Raw genomic sequence first — 22,902 nt, forward strand, 5'->3', positions numbered from 1 at the left:
CCTGCACAGAAATACAGAGCTGTGGCCTGATGTGTGTGTGTGTGTGTGTGTGGAGGAGGGGGTGATTGTGTTCACATTTGTTTCCGATTTTATTCATGTAAACAGGGGGCTGTCAGACTCAGTGGGGCCTGTTTAAATTAAGGCCAGGCTGCTCTGAAAACAGCGACTCACTCGCTGTGTTACATTACACATACTGAGAGCAGTGGTCTGTTTGCATAAATAACAGGAATGCTGATCTTGTCCCAAATTGTGGTGGGCATGAAGTTCACCCAAATATGAACATTTTGTCATCATTTATTTGCCTGTGGAACGACAAAGCAACACCAATATATGGCTTGTGCACTATATTGCATGTCTTACATCATACAATAGATCAAAATATTAGTCATCAATGTGCCGTCATATTTTGACTTGCTGTCAGTGGCATCTGCTTAATAACAAGTAAGAGACTGCAGAAAACTGTTATTCACATAATATATATCCCACAATTCCACTCTGCACTGTACACATGACTGAACTGCCCTCTGGGGAAGAGAATAGTTATTCTGTTGAGTTGAACTCCGCATGCTATATCCAGTGCACAACAAGCTGATTCATCAGTGTATGAAATGAACCACAGACATGTTTACTATCAATATCATTATGCAGGCGGACTGTGAGAGCAGGAATCTGGTGGAAATGCTCCTTTCTGGCAGTTATTTGCTAAGACAGTCAGCATTAGGGCATGCTGGGATGGAGTATGGACAAGGCTATATTGCAGCACTCTCCCACATCCACATTTAAAAAAAGTCAGAATGAAAGCCTCTGTAAACTCACTTTGCTTTCACAATGTGATCTGTTTTTATGTGAAGTGGAGCATGTTGGGACTTGATTTGATCCATTTATCAACTAACCTTTAACACACAAAAAAGACAAAAAGTAGCAATTATGAAAAAAACGTTTATGATAATCATGAATTTTCTCAGAATTATGGCAACAATATGATTTATTATATTAGAGTTTTATCTCATAACGAGTGTATCATAATTTTAGTCTTTAGCGTAATCATTACTTTTTATCTCTGAATTATGACTTCCCAAAGCATGTTTTATGTTGCATATAGTATTCGAGTAGGAGTAACTGACATCAAACATTTGTTTTGTGTTTTGTTCCCGCTGTTTTTTGTCCAGTAGTTCTACATGCTGGCAAATCCTCTCATTATAATGAGCAAAGCATTGACACAATGTAAATAAGAGACTGACTAGGTGTTGTTCTTCACACACACACACATCATTCTGAAGATAATTTATGCTCCTCAGATTATAAACTCAACCTCACAGTGAAAGCCCTGCACAATTAATTAAAATGTTTGATGAAGAGACCTAATTATTATTGCTATATATATATATATATATATATATATATATATATATATAAATAAAACATATATAAAACATATCGATGCAATAAATGACTTGAAATGGATAGTCTTATATTTCTACATAGATTTCAATTCTATTATATCATCATATATTATCAAAGTGCTTCATGGGATAATAGTTCTTTCCCTCATTATAGCCCAGTCTTTTATCTTTGTCTCTTGATTTTCAAAAACCTTTTTGCTTCAAATCAAATGTTGTACTGTTGTGTTTCACCTAGTAGCTGGTTGGCTTGATTCAAGGGTTATAGCATTATAACAAAGACTTTTTGGGAAAAATGAACCAAATAAATACTTCCAGAATCAGCACCTCTGAAAAAGGGGACAGGAGCTAATGCACTCTATTCAGATTAAGTAAAATTTAAAAAGAATCTAAACATATCCCCCCCACCCCCCGCCTAAAATGACTGACCCAAGCCCAGAGTGTTAAGTGTGTAAAGGTAGCATGCAATGTGTTCATCCGCTTCCTTCCTGCCCCAGATCCGGATCTATTTCCCATCATGCTGTCTGCTCCCATCTGAGACCATTTTTACTGTGTCTCTCTCAATACTTTAGTCTCAAAGATCCAGGGGCTACCAAAAGCTCCCTCCGGACCTGGACTCTTAAAGTGTATTTTAACTGGATTTGAAGCACTGGATCGCTCCACAGAGACGTGCGTGGTCCAGAAGGCTTCCAGCTGACCTCAGACTAATGCAGTAAAAATTACCGTGACCTCTCCGGCCCTGCAGACAGGTTGGCAGATAACTACTGCTGAAAGTAAACAAACAAGGGTGTACACGGGGAAAGAGACAATGCTGGCCCGGCCCTCTCTTTTCCTGCTGCGCACACACACACACACACACACACACACACACACAGCTCCTTCCGAGGTCCCTGCTCAGTGTGGGAAGACTCCTCTGGAGACACAGATGGCTCCTTCACTCCACTCCCTCTCGCTCTCTGAACATCTCGGTTTCCTCCCTCTTCCTTGTTCTTTTGTGTAAAGCTACATTGTTGATATTGATGTCCATTTAATCTTTGGTGACCTTCATCTTTCTCACAAACACACTTCAAACTGTGTCACGCACAATAACATCCTGGTATGTTCCCAACTGGAAGGAAGCCGCGTTGCACAAACACTCGACAGGGTCCTGAATGAGACGAGGGAGCGTCATCATGGCGCCTCCTGCAGCCTGGGAGTAAGCTTGGGGTGATGAGGTTCAGCTGCACACAATCAGAAAGATGGGCCAATCTGACAGTAATGCATACAAATGAGCATGTTTTAAGATTGAATATGCCTGCTGAGCGGCAAACGATTAACACCCTGTTCTTCACTCCGACGTTACACATCTACAATCAATGAAGCTTGACTGAAATGACCAAACTCGAATGGCAAAACTAGCTCTGTTAAAATCAACAAAGTAACATATAAGATAGTACACTACCATTATAAATCAACAAAGCAGACGAAACGACAAAACTAGTAACAAAGATGTCAGTGGTAAAATGAATATAATGGCAAAACTAGTACATCCTTATTATCAGCAAACTAAATATTATAATCCAATGGACCATTATAATGGACAAAGATGTCAGCAGATGAAGTGACAAAACTGGTATGCTTGCTTTAGAACCAGTGTCAACTTAAACTAATAAGAAGTATGAAATATTAAAATGTTAATTATCAGTAGACAAACTGATTACAATAGAAAGAACCGTTATTAATCGTTATAATGCAAACCAATGCACTTGAGTACAGAACAAGCATTTTTAACTCAAATTTAAAATGTTGTTCATTGAAATAAAGCTGAAAGATATAAATATCAAATAAATAAAAATATATATATAAAAATGTTGCCTTAACCAAGTGAAATAAAATAAGTTTGGGTTAAAGTAAAATTAGCCAAATTAAACTGGGGGAAAAAACACAACTAAAGATAAATAGAAATATAAAAAATGTTGCTTGAACCAACTGAAAAAGTAAGTTTTGGTTAAAGTACAGTAAAATTACAAAAATTAAACTAAAATAAAAATTAATTAAAGCATACATATATATATATATATATATATCTTATAAAAAGTACAAAGCTAAATATGGAAAATATATGAATAAAACTAGAACTCTTGTTATAAATCAACAAAGCTGTTGATGGATAAAATGAAAAAACTAGACAAAAGTAGCTACTATATACCTAGTATGTTGACATTATTAACAAAGCTGACCAAACGAAAAACTAAAATGCAGATACAGATTTAAAATGACAAATTATCATTAAATCAGAAAAAAAAAAAAATTATCTCGTTATCCAAAACTGTCAGCAGACGAAATGAAAAAACTAGTATACTTCTATAATAGGAGGAAACTAGCATGCTCCCATTATAACCAACAAATCTGTCAGCAGACGAAATGACAAAACCCAGATTAGAAGAGGATCGGTCTGGTTTCGTCATGCTACAAGGGGTTTTGGTCATCCCTGCTGTGGTATATGCATTAGTGTGCTGTAACAGCGGGAAGAGGACAAAGAAAAACTCCTGTTGAGTCCAGTGTGGTCTAGATGTCTGCACATGTAGGAATTTGATGCTATTTGTAGTTACAGTTCCAAAGCTGGACAAGGCCTTTGGGACCCCCTCCCTCTCCCCATCTGTCCCACTCAAGCTGTTATTCACTCATTCAGGAGCTCACGATTAAGAGGTTTTCCGACTTTGCATTACAATGGTTGCCCATTCTGTTAGATTATGCGGAGTAATAGTACTGGGTTATGGGATGTGCAGTCATGCCAGCACGTGCCCGGCTTTCTGCACATACACAAACACCGCCACATCTAATTCATGGACAGTTTCTCATTGGACCGTGGCCACACACGCTTTTCCATAATATTGAATGGTCAAACATCTGCGTGACTTACTACCATTTGTCTATCAGTGCTTTGTAGTCTCTTGGCTTTTATTTCCACCTAAAGTGGACATGACACAAGCTGTCCTCGATGAAAGTGTGCAAAACTAAAAATACAGCCAATCCAAACAGTTGCTGATATATAACTTTGTGGCAATAGTGAAGATGTGCACACAGCCTTGGTTGTGGAAGTATTTTTCTCATGCACAAAAAAAAAAAAAAAAAAAAAGTAGTTTTAAAATAGCAAACAAACATGACATTAAAACTTTGATTTAATGCAGAATTGTAGGAAAAAGACAAATGCACTGAACATTATGAGGGAACGAACTACTGTAAAAATCATTACCAACAATAAAATGTTACGTTTAAGTCAAATTTATAATACAAATAAATATGTGGATGTGCATCAGGGTTATTTTAGTTTACTAAAACCACACACACACACACACACACGGTACGGAAAGTATTCAGACCCCCTTAAATTTTCCACTCTTTGTTATATTGCAGCCATTTGCTAAAATGATTTAGGTTCATTTTTTTCCTCAGTAATGTACACACAGCACCCCATATTGACAAAACTGAATTGTTGACATTTTTGAACCGATATTAAAAAAAACTGAACTATTACATGGTCCTAAGTATTCAGACCCTTTGCTCAGTATTTAGTAGAAGCACCCTTTTGATCGAATACAGCCATGAGTCTTCTTGGGAAAGATGCAACAAGTTTCACACCTGGATTTGCAGATCCTCTCCAGTTCTGTCAGGTTGGATGGTAAACGTTGGTGGACAGCCATTTTCAGGTCTCTCCAGAGATGCTCAATTGGGGTTAAGTCAGGGCTCTGGCTGGACCATTCAAGAACAGTCACGGAGTTGTTGTAAAGCCAATACTTCGTTATTTTAGCTGTGTGCTTAGGGTGATTGTCTTGTTGGAAGGTGAACCTTCGGTCTAGTCTGAGGTCTTGAGCACTCTGGAGAAGGTTTTCGTCCAGGATATCCCTGTACTCGCCCGCATTCATGTTTCCCTCGATTGCAACCAGTCGTCCTGTCCCTGCAGCTGAAAAACACCCCCACAGCATGATGCTGCCACCGCCATGCTTCACTGTTGGGACTGTATTAGACAGGTGATGAGCAGTGCCTGGCTTTCTCCACACATACCGCTTAGAATTAAGGCCAAAAATCTTGGTCTCAGCACCTTAAGTGCAGCAGAAATGTTTTTGTAACCTTGGCCAGATCTGTGCCTTGCCACAATTCTGTCTCTGAGCTCTTCAGGCAGTTCCTTTCACCTCATGATTCTCATTTGCTCTGACATGCACTGTGAGCTGTAAGGTCTTATATAGACAGGTGTGTGGCTTTCCTAATCAAGTCCAATCAGTAAAATCAAACACAGCTGGACTTAAATGAAGGTCTGTAGAACCATCTCAAGGATGATCAGAAGAAATGGACAGCACTGGAGTTAAATATATGAGCGTCACAGCAAAGGGTGTGAATACTTAGGACCATGTGATAGTTCAGTTTTTCTTTTTTAATAAATCTGCAAAACCATCAGCAATTCTGTGTTTTTCTGTCAATATGGGGTGCTGTGTGTACATTAATGAGGGAGAAAAAATGAACTTAAATGATTTTAACAAATGGCTGCAATATAACAAAGAGTTAAAAATTTAAGGGGGTCTCAATACTTTCCGTACCCACTGTATATACATTCGTGGCATAAATTTTTGAGAATTACATAAATATTGGAAATTGGAAAAGTTGCTGCTTAAGTTTTTATAATAGCAATTTGCAAATACTCCAGAATGTTATGAAGAGTGATCAGATGAATTGCATAGTCCTTCTTTGCCATGAAAATGAACTTAATCCCAAAAAACCTTTCCACTGCATTTCATTGCTGTCATTAAAGGACCTGCTGAGATCATTTCAGTAATCGTCTTGTTAACTCAGGTGAGAATGTTGACGAGCACAAGGCTGGAGATCATTATGTCAGGCGGATTGGGTTAGAATGGCAGACTTGACATGTTAAAAGAGGGTGATGCTTGAAATCATTGTTCTTCCATTGTTAACCATGGTGACCTGCAAAGAAACGCGTGCAGCCATCATTGCGTTGCATAAAAATGGCTTCACAGGCAAGGATATTGTGGCTACTAAGATTGCACCTAAACCAACAATTTATAGGATCATCAAGAACTTCAAGGAAAGAGGTTCAATTCTTGTAAAGAAGGCTTCAGGGCGTCCAAGAAAGTCCAGCAAGCGCCAGGATGGTCTCCTAAAGAGGATTCAGCTGCGGGATCGGAGTGCCACCAGTGCAGAGCTTGCTCAGGAATGGCAGCAGGCAGGTGTGAGCGCATCTGCACGCACAGTGAGGCCAAGACTTTTGGAAGATGGCCTGGTGTCAAGAAGGGCAGCAAAGAAGCCACTTCTCTCCAAAAAAAACATCAGGGACAGATTGATCTTCTGCAGAAAGTATAGTGAATGGACTGCTGAGGACTGGGGCAAAGTCATATTCTCCGATGAAGCCCCTTTCCGATTGTTTGGGGCATCTGGAAAAAGGCTTGTCCGGAGAAGAAAAGGTGAGCGCTACCATCAGTCTTGTGTCATGCCAACAGTAAAGCATCCTGACACCATTCATGTGTGGGGTTGCTTCTCATCCAAGGGAGTGGGCTCACTCACAATTCTGCCCAAAAACACAGCCATGAATAAAGAATGGTACCAAAACAGCCTCCAACAGCAACTTCTTCCAACAATCCAACAACAGTTTGGTGAAGAACAATGCATTTTCCAGCACGATGGAGCACCGTGCCATAAGGCAAAAGTGATAACTAAGTGGCTCAGGGACCAGAATGTTGAAATTTTGGGTCCATGGCCTGGAAACTCCCCAGATCTTAATCCCATTGAGAACTTGTGGTCAATCCTCAAGAGGCGGGTGGACAAACAAAAACCCACTAATTCTGACAAACTCCAAGAAGTGATTATGAAAGAATGGGTTGCTATCAGTCAGGATTTGGCCCAGAAGTTGATTGAGAGCATGCCCAGTCGAATTGCAGAGGTCCTGAAAAAGAACTCTTTGCATAAATGTCATGTAATTGTCGATAAAAGCCTTTGAAACGTATGAAGTGCTTGCAATTATATTTCAGTACATCACAGAAACAACTGAAACAAAGATCTAAAAGCAGTTTAGCAGCAAACTTTTTGAAAACTAATATTTATGTAATTCTCAAAACTTTTGGCCACAACTGTATATATATACATATATTTTTTTTTATATATAATATGTAATTTTATTAGCCTGGCCAGCCAGACTTACATCAAGATGTTTAGTCTGGAAACTCTCCATAGACGAGGCTTACTCCGAGGGGCGGGATAAACGGCTGTCTCTCAAAATCCCTCTGCACGCAATAGGATAGCGCTACAACCAATCAGAGCAACGTATCCAGTCGGCAAAACTCCAAACACATCTTCCTTTTTTAAAAATGACTAAAGTGCCGTTCTTTGCTCTTTTCTTAAAGAGAAACTTAACTCCAAGTCCTCCAGAGTCGCGGCCAAAGCCGATTCAAAAGATCGTTGTTCAACAGCTGCAGCCGCCATTCTTTGTTTTCAAGTGGCAGCCGTCGCAACTCTCTGTCGTCATATGTTAAGCCCGCCCCGCCTGCTCTATACACGACGTGATTGGCCTGACCCAATCTGGGTTTTTGCTGCTAGAAGGTGTATTGAGAGTTGCTAGACTGTACTCTAGGCTGCGAAATACATTTTGCTGCCGCTAGGGTGCGTCTAGATTTCTAGGCTATAATTTTATATCAGTTAAAGTTTATTTCCAAGTAATGAAAATGTTCCCTGAAATAAAATAAATTTTTGCTGAAATAAAAAATTAAAAACTTCAGCTGGTTGCTGAGGCAACATTTGTCATTTTAATTTAGTGTACTAAATTAAATGTGTAATTAGTGTACTCATTTTAATGTGGTGTTGTAATGTACTAAAATAACTAAAACTGAAATAAAAATGAATAAAACCTATATAGACACGTGTACAAAAAAAGACAAAATCTGAACTAAAATAAAAAAAATAAAAACAAAAGCTGATTCAAAATAATAATAACTATAATAGTATCCTTTTGATGGTGAAAAATGTCATTTTATATATACAAAAAAAATGTATATTCAATATATTTTTATTGATATATTTGTTACAAAATATTCAAATATATACAAATGTATAAATAGTTTGAGTGTTTGGAACAATTTTTAAATACATTTGAAATTTGTGACATTATATACCAACATTTAACAGTTTCTGAGCTTGCAAAACATTTTATGATGTTACTAAATATTAGTATCTCTAAGGAGAAAAACAACAGTTTTTACTTCTGAAAGCCTACTGTTGCACTCAACAACAAATGATCTTGACTCGTGTCACACCTGGTTGTGATCAGGTTTTACTCTTTGTAACAGAAATGTTCCAGATGTGAGTAAAAGACGAGAGTCACGAGAGTGTGAATGTAACATTTGAGGGTGGACAGAAGGGGTGAGAGACGCACTGGCTGATTCAGGCACTTGCTTTTAATCTCAGATTGTTCAGGAGCATCAGACAGACAGAGAACTCACTCTCCTGGACACCAGTAAAAAAATAAAATGCTCCTCTTTAGTCACGCGTCAGATAGTACTACTGCAAAAGCTTTTCACGGGAAGAGGGGGAGACGATCAAGGACAGACACCAGAAAGAGAGACAGATAGGACATAAAACATCAGGATCACAGTCGTAATGACAACGCTGTCACAGTCCACTGATTGGCTGGATGTTGTTTTGAAGGATGATGCTGATAGGCCAGCGATTGGAAATATATTTTGAGTACATAACAAACAACTTGCACAGTGTTCAGATGGTTGTTTTTTTCTTGTTTGTTAGTTTTACTAGTTTGTGTTGTGCTTAAGACAAAGGCGGAGAAAAAAGACATCTTGTTTTTCGTCCCGTAGGAGGGGTACATCGATTTTGAGGCTGGTTTTCAAAACACAGAGAACAGGCACATACATCACCTTTTGAGAACATGTTCAGCTCATATCGCACCCCAAAATGAGAAATTGGGAAAATAAAACCTTTGGACTGTGACATTCTTTCACGATAGTCAAGCAGTGCAACAACTTACACTACAAAGAAAATATTATTTAGGTCTTACAACTTTAAAATTTCACTTTAATTCAATTTGTGAAATTTACAAGCAGCGTCTGATTTTGAAGTTTTTTACACTGTAATGAAACTGAAATAATGCCAAAGTCCTAAATAGTCAAAATAAAGCCCATTTTCTTTAGATTTTGGGGTAAAATATGACCATCACATGAGATTCACCCACACACCTACTTTATATTTGGGCACCAATGTGTTTGCAATCTTCCACACAGTGACTAAATATTGGCAATTTGGCAAAATGACATTTCCAACATTCGTTCTGACCCAACACACACACACACACACACACACCTTCCTACAGGTCAGCTATTTTGGATTCCTCTGGGTTTGTCTTATCTAGACGGAGTGGATCACAGTAGAAGAGACGCCTCTGACTGGAGAGACATAACGAAAGGCTAACGGGGGAGGAAAATCAAATCAAACAAACATTAAAACACAGACGAGACGGAAGGAAGATTACAACTCAAACCTTCAAAGCACATGAGCATAAAAATATAAAGTACCTGGATTTATATATTTATATCTACATATATTTATATATACCTTTTCATATATAAATGGATATTTATCGTGTAGTCTTTTAAATGGAAGCTGAGGGTTACTCTTTTAAAAACAAAGAAAAATACAAACCAGGACAGCTGTCCAGTACAATTAAATTGAGAAAATTAAACAAAAATATGGAGCAACCCTCTGAAATTCAGCGGGAAGGAGAAAAAAAAACAACAACAATGAGAAACACAAATGCAGCCATAAGTCCGTTCTTCCCAGCGGCAGGTGTGCTCGTGTTTTTCTCCGCTCACCCCGAGGCCTTGTGCTTGCCGCCGCAGCAGTGGCACGCGACGCCGCAGTGGTAACACGCTCGCAGCGGTGCGTAGCAGCACATGCAGGGCGCGAGCAGCGACAGTCCCAGGAGAGCTAGCCAGCGCAGGCAGAAGCGCTCTTCGCTGGCGTCGCAGGAGCACGGGTCCGAATAGTCGCCCTCGGGGTCCGACAAACAATGGTAGAGCAGGCTGTCCGCACACCACATGAAGCTCACCCGGTGAATGCATGTCTGCACGGGGTCTGGAGCTTCCTGGCAGCTCCCGCGTCTGTTTTCGGCCGGACTGAACATGTTTTGACAGTACACACACCGTAAGCGCTCTCTGCTGTCCTCCACGCGTCGCGGCAGCCATTTAGCATTGAGCGCCCGCGGCTGACCTGTGACCACACCGCCGCCGATGCCCGTTTTGCCGTTGCGGGGCGTGTGTCCGTCCCCGCTGAGTGGGTACGAATAAGTGTAGTCGTGTTTGGGAGGTTCGCTCTTAGCGAGGTGAACGTAAGCGTCCGTGGCGTCCGTCCGCAGAGGTTTGGCTCGCGTCGCTGTGGTGGCGTGGCGATAGTCCTCATAGCCCGTTAACCAAGAGCGCTCGCGTGGGTTAATCCGTACGATCTCCTCGTCCTCCTCCTCGTGAAACCTTACATGACGGGGACAGGGGAACATGGGCACCGTCTGTACAGCAGAAAGACTGGTAAACACAAGATGCATAGACATCCAGATAGAAATATCTGAATACACAGGTATAAAAGACTGGAATGGTAGCAGATCAATATTTTATGATAAACAATCAACATAACATTTCACATAAAGAGGTCTAAAAATCACACTAAAACAATGGTGAAATCAATGGTACAAATCCGGTTTGCAAGAACAACCCCTGTGCATGAAGATAGATTTTGACTGAATATTACATAATTTTAACATAATACAGTGTAAAAACATTACAGATATTAATAAAAATTGAATTTATGAATTCAATTTATTATACTGAATTTCAAAATATAAATTACACAAACACACACATAATTTATGCTTTAAATTAAAATTTATATCTATGATCCAATTTCTTTAAAGTATTTTATTTATAAATATAAAATGTTTATATACATATTATTGTAAATTTGAAAAAAGCTAATTATTTAAAAAATATTTTAACTTTCTTCAGCGAACTGAAAAAAAAAATGCTACTGGTTGAAAATGGATTTTTAGCCAACTTTTTACACTTAACAATAATAACATCAACAACAATAATTACTAATGTTGTTGTTATTTTAACATAGTACTACAACTGCTACACTAAATATATATTTAAAAAAAAAAACATTATTTAAAAAAAATATGTTTAAAAATATCTATATCTATCAATCTATATCATAATGAAAACTATTTATTGCCCATCATGATGGCTGTCATGGTTGGTTGGTTGTTGTTAGTGAAGCGCACGATGAAGAGGAATCAACATTAACAATCTTTAATAGATAAATCCACAGGAAAACCACAGGAAAATCATAAAACCACAAAGTAAAGATGGGAACGGACCAAGACTAAAGGAGAACCGAGGGTTTACAAGTAAGAACCAAACAAAGGGAACTAATGAGATAATCAACAGGTGAACAGAATAACTAATTAAACAGACTGGGGAAATTCACAGGAAAGAAAGCATACATGTTACAGTAGCTCCCCCTCCCAGAAGGCACATCCTTGCACTGTAACTAAACCATCTGAGGAGGGAGGGTAGGGGTTCGAAGGGGGGCAAGGAGCAGGAGAGAGGCAAAAAAATAAACCAAGTCCAATAAATAAGTCCATAGGGAATAAGCAGGTGGGAGGAGCCAGATGTTGGTCCAGGGCCCAATCAGGACGAGGCTCCAGGGTGGAGTCAAGGGAGGGAGAAGCCATGGTGGAAACTTGTCAGACGACACCCTGAGGATGAGCGATGGAGACCCAGGTGGAGCTGAGCAGACGGAGAGGCAGGGCGACACCTGAGGTCCGGAGGGCCAAAGGTGAAGCTGAAGGCTCATGCGAGGAAGGCCGCAGTGGAGCTTTAGCAAATGAGGACCAAGGTGGATCCAGAGGGAAGAAGGAGCCTGAAGGATGGAGGGACGAGGATAAACCAGAAGAGTCCTCCATAGCGGAGGAAGGTCGACGACTGACAAAGTTGGAGCCAGAAGGAAGTGGGAGCCTAGTGGAGCCAGTGGGATGATGGGCCATGGTGGAGATGAAGGAGCAAGGAGCCAAAGCAGAGCTGATAGGATAGAGAATCCCCACTCCTAGGTGGAGCGGGAGACTGCAAGCCCTGAGGCAAATCAGAGAGCACTGATAGCGCTGACTGAGGATGAGCTGAGGAGCTGACAGGAACCAGTGGAGGCAGGACTGAGGAACTGGCTGGTTTTAGGAATGGGAGGCTGGGTAGGAACTCAGGAGAATATGAGCTGGGCAAAACCCAGCGGAGACTCAGAAGAATTGGATATATATTGGGTAGAGAGAACAAAACAAAAAGAAAGAAAAATGCAGCTAGAAACTGTTTAGGTCCATTCTTTTGTTACAGTTGGTTGTTGTTAGCGAAGTGCACGACAAAGAAGAATTAACAATAACAGTCTTTAACAGATAAATCCACAGGAAACTCATAAAACCAACAAGTTTAGATGAGAACAGACCAAGACTTAAGGAGAACCGAGGGTTTAGAAGCAAGAACCAAACAAAGGGAACTAATGAGATAATCAACAGGTGAACAGAATAACTAATTAAACAGACTGGGGAAAACTAGGTCAGACAGGGCAGGGCAGGACCAAAAACACAGAAGACAAAGCATACATTTTACAATTACATAACTTTAGTAAATTTTGCATAAACATATTATTCATACAAACTCGCCTGTTCCAGGTAGAATCGGTCAGAGTGTCTGTGTTGGTCGTAGAGATGTCCCAGAATGCAATGGTGGGGCTCGGAGAAGCTGATTGGTGCGAGCGTCTGCATGGACGTCTCTCTCTTCTGAGAAGAGTTAGAAGAGCTGTCTGTGGCATTCTGAAGGACAGATAAAGAGAACATAAATTGTTTCCCAATTAGAGCATGTTGGCAGGATCATGGTGGCACAAACTAAATTACTCCCCGCTCTTGAACGAGGGTCACACAGTTGTTTTTTTCACTGAATTTCCAGCAAAAATAGCCTTGTTGATATTTATAAGGTTACCATGATATAAGACTAATAATAACTTGGATTCAGCTGAAAAATAGAACATTGAAATGCATCAAATCATCACTTCAGAGTGTTTGTATAAAAACAGAAATGGATCTATATAAAAGCATTTCAAACGTTCCAAAACAACACTGCACAGGTCATTCTGCTTGACCCTTGACCCTGTGTACGGGTACGTGAGGTTTGTGTAAATTAAGTGCTTGAGTACTATCATCAGCTCTATTATCTCTGACCTTCAACCCCTGAAATCCACACTGTCTCCTTCCTGTGGCTCTTCCTGAAGCCTGGAGCCTGAACGAGAGCTAGCAGAGTGTGTGTGTGTGTGTGTGTGTGTGTGTGTGTGTGTGAGAGAGAGAGCATCTGTTTTAAGAGTTGACAGTGAGCCACACGGCCATCAATAACTCAAGAGTGTGTGTGAGAGAAAGCGCTCGAGATGATTACAAACACAGCTCGCCTCTCTTAAGTCATCTGACTCCTTTCTTCTGCAAGGTCTGAAATCTACACTACACTGTAAAACACATTTGTTAAATTTACAGCACAAATCTGGCAGCTGCAGCATCAGGGTGACACATGTGAAACACACACACTTAATAACGCAGTAAACATTAACTAGTAACTACACAACATAAAGTAACAAACACCCCAAAATGCACAACATAGGAATATAAGAAGAAATTACAATTTACATAAAACTCTTTTTGGACTACAGGGAACATTATTTTATGTTTTTAAACCGGAAATTATAAAGTCTTACAAAAAAAAACATTTAAATGTAACAATATGTAACATTTCAGTACATCTATTGTCTTGTGTGTGTGTATATATATATATATTTATTTTTTACTTTAAATGTTAATTTTACTTACATAATTTTTACAATATTTTACTGTAAAAATACATGGGCCATTTTGTTAAATATAAATGTTCACCATAAATAATAAGGTGATTTATACATTACATTTACAAAAAAAAAAAGTAAAGGAAAGAAAAGAAAAAGAAACACGTGGTCTTGTTAAATGTAAATTATTCTCTTATAAATAAGTTATAATGTATTTCTTATTTTTATTACGGAACACTTTTCCATAAAAGTGCATTGCCTTGTTAATTATACATAATCATTTAATTAATGTTTCTATTAAATAAATAATACAGTTAATTAGAATACATTAATACTCGTATTATATTTTTCATCGTAAATGTTAAATTAACACACAGTTGACCAGTGTTTTACTGTAGCATTTAGATGATAAATGAATACTGTCTTGAGACAGAGTGTAAATCTATATGCATTGTAAGTACATCCAGGGTTGTGAGTGTGTGTGTAATGTCTGGATGGAAATATATTTGTGGCTGTGCTAATTATCACTTTAGACTTTACCTCACAGGGAATTCGACATCCAACAGCTGCTGCCCATTCTAACCCTACCGCACACATCCCATCTCTCCCTCTCTAAACTTAGGAGCGACTGACTACTCTGATTAGTAATAATCAGTGTCTGGCTGGGCTTGTATGAATAGCTGTGAGTCATAAACTTCTAAAGTTAGCGATTAGAGGAACACCACTGCTGAGAGACCATGACAAACGCTGATCACTGAACACCTAAAGCCTGAAGTCAAACCGAAATAATTACAATTCATCTGAGTTTCTGAATGCATACGCGTTATAAACGGACTCTTGTATCTAAAGGCTTTGGCGTGGCATTGTTGTGTTGTATTAGGAGCAATAGGAGGATGAAAGGGAGCAAAGGTCACTTCCTGAGCACAGCCCACACACACACACACACATACACACACTTGACCAACTAACAAAAAATTACCGACAACTGACCCAATAATAGCATATTATATATCTCAATAATATCTCATATTCTTTGGATAAATGAATAGAAAAAAAGATTATAATAACATTCTATTGATATGTGGAATATTCATGATATATTTTTAAAATCTTTTTTATCTAGTGATAAGAAATGATGTGAAAAAAGGGTGTTTTAAAACCTTTTGTCGATTCTTTGAACTGTTTAAATGAATCACTTCCAACATTTTATTTCATCACTCAAAAATGTGCACAAAAACACAACATTTATCAAATTAAAACCATCTGCGCAAATAAATCTTAATGTTTATTACTAAGAATCGGGGATATAAAGAAGAGCCCGAATTTCAGTATGTTCGTAAAAAATATACCATATTATGAATACAGTGAAATTATGGCTCCTCTGATTGAAAAGAAATAATAAATCATCCTTTAAAGCCAGGGTAAATACATGAATGTAGAGACTCTAGTCCGAGACTCACCGTGAAAACATCATCATCACCCAGTTCGGCTTCATTCTGCAGCGTGGAGGACGAAGTAGTGGAGCCTGGAGAAAACGAACCAGAGTCATGTTATGATCATGGTTAACATGTAACACATTATCATGATCCACACACCTTCTGTGAGGTCCTCAATGGCCTTCCTCACGCCGCGATCGAACGCTCGGGCGTCAGCGGGGCTCTGGAAAGACAGGCCACACTTCCTGTTGTCCACTCGCCAGTGATGGAAAGTGGGCGTGGCTTTAGTGTACACCAGATCCTTCTTCAGAAAGCACTGCAGGATCACCTGCTCAACACAAACACAATTTTAAGGGTTGAAGAATCAGGTCTTTGGTGCATACCATGGAGACTGGCACACATTGGCAGCTCTCTGACCTGCTTGTCTCGGACTCGCTCTCCAAAGATGAGAAAGCCGTTCCGTCCCAGGAGCTCTAGGTCTGGGACCACCTTACAGACACCCACTCGACTGAGACCACCGCCCTCCTGAGCCAGCCAACCCCCGCTAGACTCATCCCTCGTCATCACCACAGCTTTCACTCGCACTATGTAACTGTCACTGCAGGGAGAGACAGAAGGATGTTCTGATGTGGTGCAATGACAAATAAGACTGTCAGAGATGATTAGACGTCTGGTTTAGAACACATGTGGCAAGTTTTCAGAAAGTTACTCTTTGTATTCATGTTGGTTTCATGCATTTTTTAAACTGTATACAGTAGGTTCCATTTGTTAACATTAGTTAACTATATTAGTTAACATGAACGAACAAGAAAAATTGGTAACACTTTAGAATAGGTAACACTTGTTAACTATTAACTACAACATTTTTCTCAATAAATTCTTAATTAGCTGCTTATTAATAGTTAGTAAGGTAGTTGTAAGGTTTAGGTATTGGGAAAGATTAGGGATGTAGAATAAGGTCAAGTAGAATAAGGCATTAATATGTTCTAAATTAGCACTAATACATGGCTAATAATCAAGTAATATGCATGCTAATAAGCAACTAATAGGTGTTACCAATTCTAAAGTGTTGCCGAAATTTTTTTTATTACATGAGACATTAGGTTAATAAATGCTTCTATTTAAACATTTACTAATACATCAAGATCAAAAGTTGTATCTGTTAATATTATTTAATAGACCTCAGCTAACATGAAATAACATTGAAAAGTATTTTTATTAACTAACGTTGACAGATTAATAAACACCGTAACAAATGTGTTGATTATTGTTAGTTAATGCATCAACTGCTGTTAACTAATGGGACCTGTTTATTTCATTTTCTATAAAAATTATGATTTATTGACTATAAACAACAAGCGGTGTAACCATTAAGCAAGAGATAAAAAAAATGTCCTTGGACATATTAAAATAATAAAATAATTGAATTTTTAAAGCATGAATAAAAATATTTTTGCAAATATTTTTTTTTCTTGGGGTTATTGCATTTGAAACCATGCATACGTACAATAATAATTTACAATAATAATATAAATAAATTATATAAACAGCCCAGCCATATTTTTTACAAATATAAATATGCTGATTTTGCATTTGATTTTGAATCAGCACATCGTATGTTGAGAAATAAATGTCAGCAGCATGAACATGAGTTCATTTCCTCTTGATCTCAATCTGAGGTTTTGCTGGAATCTGTCAAATTACTTTCAGACTTATCATACAATCTCATCTTTTGGTTTGTGTCTTTATAAACAGATAAAACTATTAAGTACGTAACTTGAATTTCCAAAAATATGCATTGACACATGATTGCTTATGCAATATATATATATATATATATATATATATATATATTCCTTTTTTTTTTTGTATACCTTAACCATGACATCAGGTGTAATATTGCGTAATATAAGATTTTGATAATTAGGCTATGAATAAATCATGTACTATTTTATTTTTTTGGCAAGTCATTTTATACTAAATGTGCTAAATGATTAAATGTAAACGTGAAAGTGGCTAATTCACAGTGTACACAATGCAATGACATATGCAGCTGCCATAGAAACCATTGTCTCCCGCATGCTGAACAACATACAAAGGAAAACCGTTTCATTCCGATCTTCTTCCACTCTTTAAAACTCTCTGCATTCCTCTACCCTCACACTTCCAGCTAGTGGCTGGCTGGGAAATCAGTCCTTATCTTTACCGTAAATACATCAGAACTATGCAGGAACCAGTAGAGGGGTTCATCTGGACTGACTTTACAGACATTATCGACCCATAATGGTTCTGCATATAGGTCATGCTGGTGTGATCAATATAGATGGCATTCCTCCCCTCCCCATCGGCTCTTCCCAAGCACCCAGAGGCTGGAGAGGACATCCGGGTCTGAGGTCTGGACGCCAGCCAGTTCACGTGAGCATGTACACACAGCTTCAGGCTACAGTCATTACCAATGGGGAGCCACTGGTTTGCTCAGCACGTTTTTGAGGAACTCGCATTCCACTTCAAAAAACAGTCAAACAAACACCAGGATTCTAGAGTTTCTCTGAAATCTTCAACATTTTGAAGGAACATCTCAACCAAAACAAATATCTTGCAATCATTTACTTATCAGGAAGACATGAGGACGAGTAAATGATGACAGGATTTTCATTTTTTAATCCTTTAACACTGCGCATCCCAAACGGTGACATTTATCTTTAAATGTTCAGTCGCAATAAACCTGAATTATCCAAGTGATTTTGAATAATAGAACTTATGTGACAGGGAGACCAGATATGCATCGTGACACAAGACATAACGGCCCAGAGGTCATTAACGGACAGGAAGTAGTGAGGACAACACTAATTCCAAGTACATCCATTAGCCTATTTGAAAACATCATTGAAGCAAACTCAACGTAAAGCAGAAAACAATGGTTTCAAGTAAATATATCGCACAACAATACGTCCAATCCCATGTCGTTACATAACACTTTCAAACAAACTGCCTGATGATTTTCCTTCACTCCAGGTCTTGTGATAAAGGCATTTTGATACATTGGCCCCGAAATGTATTTTAGACCCTTAAGACATAATTAAACACTGCATGAATGTCATTGCGTTAGATAGCAAAACACCAAACTGGTTTAAAACACTTTTAATGCAATCAAGCAAAAAATTTCACAATCTTAAAAGGACAGTTCACCCAAACATGAAAATCTTTCATAATTTACTCGCCAGAAACTCAAACCTACTTAATGGTAAGCAAATGATGACAGAATTTTCATTTTTGGATGGACTATTCTTTTAAATATGTTTTAAAAACTATTGAATGAAAAAAGTATTTGGACACTTGAGTTCTGGGGTCAGTAAAGGTAGTTCTGATGATATATATATATCTAGTATTTGGTTTACAACTGCTTTGCATTTCAAGCAATCCCATTCAGATCTTTTAATTGTTAAAGTATCCATATATATTTCAACATTTCATGAAACTTCAATCATTTATAGCCTAACTGGGCCATAACGGTTTAGACAACACAAAAAGAAAGATATGACTATTAAGTAAAAGAGAAGGATTTCCTTGCAGAGAAATGAATTGTGCAGAGTAATCCATTCATTACCTGCACGTCACTGAGAATCAAACAATCGAGGGGCGTGACAGCGAGGTAACGCTTCACCGCTTCACTTCCGCCGGATCTGTGTTTAATCCTCTCTCCATTGTTTTTTTTCCAGGAGCGCCTTCTCAGAAACCTCCCCCCATTTTGGAGTAGGCCACAGCACTCCCCTCCGCCGATAAAAGTCAACATTTCACAACCTGGGGCTATTATATGGGCTTTTACATCCCAGTGTGACACAAGTATTTACTCAAACGGGTGTGAGTGTGCCATAAATCTAAATAAGACAAATTCCCCACCAGCTTCGGCGTTACATCTCAAGTAAAGGAAACATAAGTGGAGTTCAAGCAATTTGTAACTTTTGCTCAAAAGTCATTCCTACAAAGACGATGCTCAAGTAAAAAAAAAGAAGTTAGATGACAAGTTCTCATCAGAAGGAAACCATAGAAACAAACGATAAATTGTCGTACTGCATTATTATGGCTTTACACATCGGCTAAATATGTATGTATGTATGTATGCATGCATGTATGTATGTATGTATATATATATATATATATATATATATATATATATATATATATATATATATATATATGTATGTATGCTTGTATGCTCTCAAACACACACATGTTAGAACTGTTTGCCTGTCAGAATATAAAATGTCTATTTTTGTTGCTAGGAGTAGCCTAACAACAACACATCGCATAATTTACACCGGTTATAATACTGTAGTTTATATAATACTGTATATTATTTTACAGCAATGCACTGTAAAATCAATACAAGTCATATAGGATGAAAACACAAGTCTACTCTAATTAATATTGCTTCAGAATAATTATTAACTCTCATTTCACTAGTATTAACGATACAAACTCACATAATCGTTTTGTCAAAATCATAAAAGACAGACTAAATAAACATCACCTTGTAAATACAGGTTGAGTGTTTGTTACAGAAGTTAATTGTTTAAGCCCCTAAAGAGCTCACTAAGTTCACGAGGCGTTTAACTCGGCTCTAATGCTATTAACGAGACTTTGATCGGCTTGAGTCAAACTACCGTGAGATATAGTCTTTATATTAGGCAGAAGAATGCAGTAAAAAAAAAAAAGAAAAAAACTCTGTAATTGCTTCTGTTTCTTGCAAAAAAGAGAAAGCCGTCAGATTAAATGTAACACTTAAAAGCACATATAGGCCTGTATATAGGCCACTATAGGCTGCTGTAACATCAGCACAGCTCTGAGGCGCTCTGCTCGCTCTGCTGTGCGCGCGCACCCATCTGTGTTTTTATGAATGAAGGACAGTATGCAAATGAGAGCGATTCACGAAAAAGAAATGGCGGATATGGCATGTCAGACCACCACAAAGAAAGACACCAAGAACTGGCTCCATGCTCAGGCGTTGTGTGTTTAGAAACTTTGCAGTCGCCTAGTCGCTTCTTTGGAGCGCTAATTCGCCTTTAGAGTCGACGGGATATAAGGTATTCAAGTAAAGGATCCGTCCACAAAATGTTTCCGCTCGCGCCCCTCCTCCTCCTCCTCCTCCTCCACCTCCTCTCCCTCTTCTCGCTTTGAGACCAGATCCCTGCAGCAGGGGCCCAAGCACTCAAATCCCTTTGACACTGCATTGTTTCCTAGCATTAACATCTCCAACGTCTCTCTCCGAGGCGCATGCACGAGTCCCCTGCATCTGACTGAGCTCGGGAACACATTCTTGGACACGGGATACGCTTTCCATTCGTGTCCACATGCGTCGTTTTCTCAATAACTGAATACTCACTCGTCTGGGTGCGATTCCTCAGTCATGTTTCCCCACGTTTCACCTACAATAGAAATAATATCCCACCGCGGGCGCGCAGCGTTCGGGCTTCATGTCGTCTCGATTTTCCACCTCGCCTTTTTTTAAAGTCCAGTGCATCAACGAGTTTCCCTCAAATCCGTCTCCGCGTTTCTTATTCTCGTTCTTTCTCCGCGCACAGCACTTTATCCGTCACGGTTTGCAGTGCATCTGGTTAATCCTCGCGTTTTGCAACATCCTGGTGGCTATATCGATGGTTTCTCGCCTCGCGTCTCCTGCGCGCTGGTCTCGAAGAGGAGCCCCATCTCTCGTTACTCCATGTTGGATTGTGTAGTCAGCAGCGGGCGAGAGCCGCCGACACTGGAGGTGGGGTGGGGTGGGGTGGGGGGGTAGCGGAAGCAATGACGTCACGTTGGAACGAATGCAGCCCGTTTTGGACTGAGGGATCTCCGGTGTGACGGGCTGCACCGACGTCCTGCCACCTAGTGCCTCCTCTGACCTTAACCTGTGGGTCTGGGTTATTGTTTTCCCTATAAAGCATCCGGGCTTTAAATACAGTGAGTGAACAATGTTATTATGTCTTGGTGGATGTCCATATGTAAATGTCTGTTATGTGGAAAAACTTATTCAGGGCAGTACTAAACGAATGCAAGGTGTATGTAAACTTATATCTTCAACTATACATACAGGCATCCTGGAAAACAAGAAAGAGTGCAATATGCTAATAAAATACCTAACTAATTATTTTCCCCATAAAGCATCCGGGGTTTAAAACTTACAGTGAACAAACTGCTGGAAATCCAGTATAAGTATGGCAGAAGGGTTCTAGCTGGTCTATGGAGAATGATTAGCCTTCTACCATACGGACCCGGTTCTAGACTGCATGAAAACCATAGGGCAGCATTATTTTGCAGGGGTTGGTCGGACTTGATTTATGTGGACTCATTTTTAATCGTATTTTGTAGATTCTGCAAGGTGCATGTAAACTATACGTATAAGCTACCTAGAAAACAAGAAAGAGTGCAATATGCTGATAAGATACATAACTGAGAAAAACTAATACATATTTCACTAGAATAATTACATATTTTTTCTGCTCATGAGATTGTCTGTATCTTGAGAAGCGATCAGACATGAGGTGTGCAGAAGCCTCGGAAAACTGCTCAGGAAAAGGACGAGGGCTTGAACCCTTTTTACAAGTTGGAATCTATGGTGATTAAGGATCCTGGGGATGATGGAGGGGCACAGGGAAGATTTGGTTGCCCCCTTTAGACCATACCAGCTCAAGGTGGTCAGTTTGGTTTTTAGATCCCCGTTGCAGTTTGATCAGCAAATAATCTGTTTGTAGCATTTAATGATCTTTAGTTTTGTAGAGACATATAAATTGTTCTAGGCAATTCTTTAGAAAATGGGAATGTAATGGGCCTGTACATTGGTCCTAAATCTTGACCAGGCAGTCTCAAAAACAATGATTAAATAAGCAGGTAAATTGTGGTGGTTGTTGAACTTGGATCAGGAGTTTCCAGTTTCTCAGACTCTGTGCACAGTCAGAGGCAAATAGAGTTGGAATAGTGAGGCCGTTTTAAAGTGAGCTGTGTTCCAAACCCAAATTCAGTGCCAAAGTCAAAGCCGCTCATCTGCTGCCACCTCATGGTGAAAGGAGGCGCCTGCGTTAATAACTTTTTTTTTTTAAGCTGTTGGAAAAGAGTATTAGATGATTAGGTTGAGCAAAAATAGATTCGCAACAAAAAGTGGA

The 22,902-nt window shown here is 39.0% G+C and overlaps 1 protein-coding gene across 1 annotated transcript; it reads right to left on the reverse strand.

Moving 5' to 3' along the window:
* Nucleotides 1-9,428: 9,428 nt before the first annotated feature.
* LOC132142730 (sprouty-related, EVH1 domain-containing protein 2-like) lies at nucleotides 9,429-21,498 on the reverse strand. Its single transcript, XM_059552824.1, has 6 exons — nucleotides 21,129-21,498; nucleotides 16,163-16,343; nucleotides 15,905-16,073; nucleotides 15,770-15,834; nucleotides 13,150-13,299; nucleotides 9,429-10,950 (listed from the first exon to the last, which is right to left on the reverse strand). Exons 1-6 carry the CDS (start codon nucleotides 21,152-21,154, stop codon nucleotides 10,258-10,260), a joined length of 1,284 nt encoding a protein of 427 aa, XP_059408807.1. The 5' UTR covers nucleotides 21,155-21,498; the 3' UTR covers nucleotides 9,429-10,257.
* Nucleotides 21,499-22,902: the final 1,404 nt, after the last annotated feature.

This window comes from Carassius carassius, chromosome 6 (genome assembly GCF_963082965.1).
Source record: "Carassius carassius chromosome 6, fCarCar2.1, whole genome shotgun sequence".
In the NCBI taxonomy this organism is placed as follows: Eukaryota; Metazoa; Chordata; class Actinopteri; order Cypriniformes; family Cyprinidae; genus Carassius; species Carassius carassius.